Below are 2,907 nucleotides of genomic sequence, written 5' to 3'. Positions count from 1 at the left end.
AGCAATTCACCCTCCTCCGCTTTCCACAGTGTTAGGATTACAGGCTTGAGCCACTGCACCCAGCCAATAGTAACAGCTTTTAAATGTTAAATATTTTCATTTAGTTTCTGATAAGGTATAATTTACACTGTGGTGTGTGCACTCAGAAGTCAGCAAAGGTTATGAGTTAAGAACAGTGATACTGTGAAGCTTCAGGTCAGAACTGAGTGAAACTAGGCTGACATTGGACCGTGCCAGTTTTGCATCGACTGGGAGTGACCTTGGGGCTAGGCTCACCACGTGGTATGCACTCAGCCACTTTAACTACATGTTGCTTTGAGGTGTCACAGCAATGCCCTTGCTTTGGTGTCTGTCTTGTTTCTATTTGGAGTGTAAAGAGCACATTTTTTTTACTGTTAAGTCTTGGTTATAATCCAGTGGAATGTCATCATGACACAGTGGTGCTGGGAAACCTCATGGTGCAGGTGTTCACAGGGCATCATTTGGGAGCTCTGAGCTCAGACAGGAGCGGCAGACAGGAGCGGCCTCTCGCCCCTCCTCATGTGCACAGTTAAGAGGCTACATTGATCTATGACTGTGACATGCCTTTAGTCCGTGCACTTCTAGTTTCATTCCGTTTTACAGAGTTGGCTTTTTAGACTTCAGTTTTCCAGTTTTGAAGAACTTCTTTAATTCCCGTAATTCCTGGGGCTGCAAACTCTGATCCACTCCTGGGGTCAATTTGTAGCTCAGAGGAGATACAATGTAACCATTTTGGTAAAGACAGATTCTCTTGCAGAACTCAAAGGTGCTAAACATAACTCCAAAATATGGAACTATCTGTTAAAACATAAAATGAAAATCATGTTAAACTCTTAAAAAGAAAACATCAAAAAAAAAAAAAAAGAAAACATCAATGTGTCTGCAATGCACTTGGATCAGGGTAACCGAGACAACCACTGTGAACAATAAAACATGGTAACTCTCTGGAATCAGGGAAGATGGCAAAAGGAAAGCTGCCCCGGTGTGTATGGTAGGGGAGGAATGACAGAGTGACAGAAGGACACGCTCTGGGGAAGCACTGGCTCTGCATTCATATGCCTGTGGACGGTTCCACACTACTTGTCAATATATGCCGGCCCTGGCTGGAATCATTTACAAGCCAGCTAGTACAAGGATAGTCCAGAGTTCTTAACCCTTTTTATGGTCTTGGAATTCTTTTTAGTGTTGGAATTGACTTTTTTAAGTGTTCTCCAGTTTCTTTGTCTTAACAGGTTCATCCTCTGTGAAGCTCCACATTCTGGGAATGTGATACACATAATATGTACACACACCACACACACACATTTTTGCATATAATTTTAGGATAGGGTTAGGTTCCCCTTAGGGGTCCATGAACCCCACCTTAGGAATCTCTACCTTAAGTGCTCAGCTCTTCTCACATGGGGTATAAGATACCTCACCATCGCACAGGGCCTCCTCTCTTCAAGGCTGACAGCCAGACTGCATTCACAGGCCCTCTGCTACCATTAGTGCAGGAGGGGGGGTTTAATGCAAACTCTGGCAGGAGTGGGAGGTGACAAAGGAAGAGGGTAGATTAGGAGAGGTAGAGGGGTGTCACCTTCAGTAAGTTGGCTGTCAATCCATTCCAGAACCCCAGTATTCCTTGGGTCTTCATTATCTGCCGGAAGCAGTCCGCTGCTCCTGAGAAATGGACATCTATTCCTCCGCAGCGGGGAAGGAAGGGGCTCTGAGCCTGGCCGGACAGAGAAGGTGGAGGAAGTGATTTAAACACCAGGAAAGAAATGCCCGAGTCAAAGTAACCAAGGTCTGAAGTATGTGTGCTATGGTCCTGGCCACGCTGGTGGCAGAGAATGGCTGCTGCAGGCTTCTCCGTATTCCATGGGCTTAGAATAAATATTAACATGCCATAGAATCATGACACTCTGTTCAAATTTTTGTGATTGATTTTTGCCTGGAAGGAAGCAGGCATTGGGAACAGACTCGATTTCATACTTACATTTCCTCCCAGCCTACGGCTTCTCACCATGATAAACGCGCTCCTGCGGCCTTGACATTTTTTAGCGTTCTCCAGTTTCTTTGTCTCAACACGTTCCTCCTCTGTGAAGCTCCTAAGAAGGAGCTGCTCATTTCTCCACATCACAGATGTCACAGAGCAGAGCGATGGTGACATTTGTCTAGTTAACTGCTTTTATTTTCAGACTTTCCAGCCTCCTTCACTCTCATACCAGAAGTGCTTAACTACGGCTCATGTCACTAAACCACACTCTGTGTCCTGCTGCCATCTACTTCCTGACCTCCTGGCTACTATCATATTCACTGAAGACAGTGACGCTTGGTGGCTCTCCCTCTCCCAGCTTCACCATTATCTCAGGTAACTTCAGCATCTACAGAGACAACCCCTGCCACATGCCGTGTCCAGACCTCACCTTCATACCACTTTGGCCACCCTCTCCTCAGTCACCCCATGGACTTCCTTGCCACCTTCTCAACTATCTTGACTGAACCCTGTTATTCACAAAATGCTCCATCTCAGAAACTAACTTTTTTGTCCTTTAGAAAAAAGAATTTTAGGTCGGTGCCTGTGGCTCAAAAGGGTAGGGCACCAGCCCCATATGCCAGAGGTGGTGGGTTCAAACCCAGACCCAGCCAAAAAAAAAGAATTTTAGGGCAGCGCCTATGGCTCAAGGAGTAGGGAGCCGGCCCCATATATGGGAGGTGGTGGGTCCAAACCCGGCCCCGGCCAAAAAAATAAATAAATAAAAAAAAAAAAAAAAAAAAAAAATAAGAATATAAAAAAGAACATGAGATGAAATTCGGGTAGACACACATAAACTGAAATAATTCAAAACCATGGCTGGTGAAAATGTAACAGACAGGAAGTTACAGTACAATGCATAATACCAA

The 2,907-nt window shown here is 45.1% G+C and overlaps 1 protein-coding gene across 1 annotated transcript in view; it reads right to left on the bottom strand.

Annotated features, from left to right (window-relative positions):
* Positions 1–505: 505 nt before the first annotated feature.
* Positions 506–2,907, bottom strand: part of SLC25A43 (solute carrier family 25 member 43) — a gene marked incomplete at its 5' end in the record, with an annotated part of 40,247 nt that continues 37,845 nt past the window's right edge. Inside the window, 2 exons of the mRNA XM_012809650.2 lie at positions 506–819; positions 1,601–1,735. Of these exons, the coding sequence (XP_012665104.1) occupies positions 619–819; positions 1,601–1,735 (336 nt within the window). The remainder of the gene's footprint in view (positions 820–1,600; positions 1,736–2,907) is intronic.

Source organism: Otolemur garnettii, unplaced genomic scaffold (genome assembly GCF_000181295.1).
Source record: "Otolemur garnettii isolate 467f Iridium unplaced genomic scaffold, OtoGar3 scaffold00110, whole genome shotgun sequence".
NCBI lineage: Eukaryota > Metazoa > Chordata > Mammalia > Primates > Galagidae > Otolemur > Otolemur garnettii.
The sequence above is the reverse complement of the archived record's forward strand: the minus strand, read 5'-3'. Positions and strand labels throughout refer to the sequence as shown.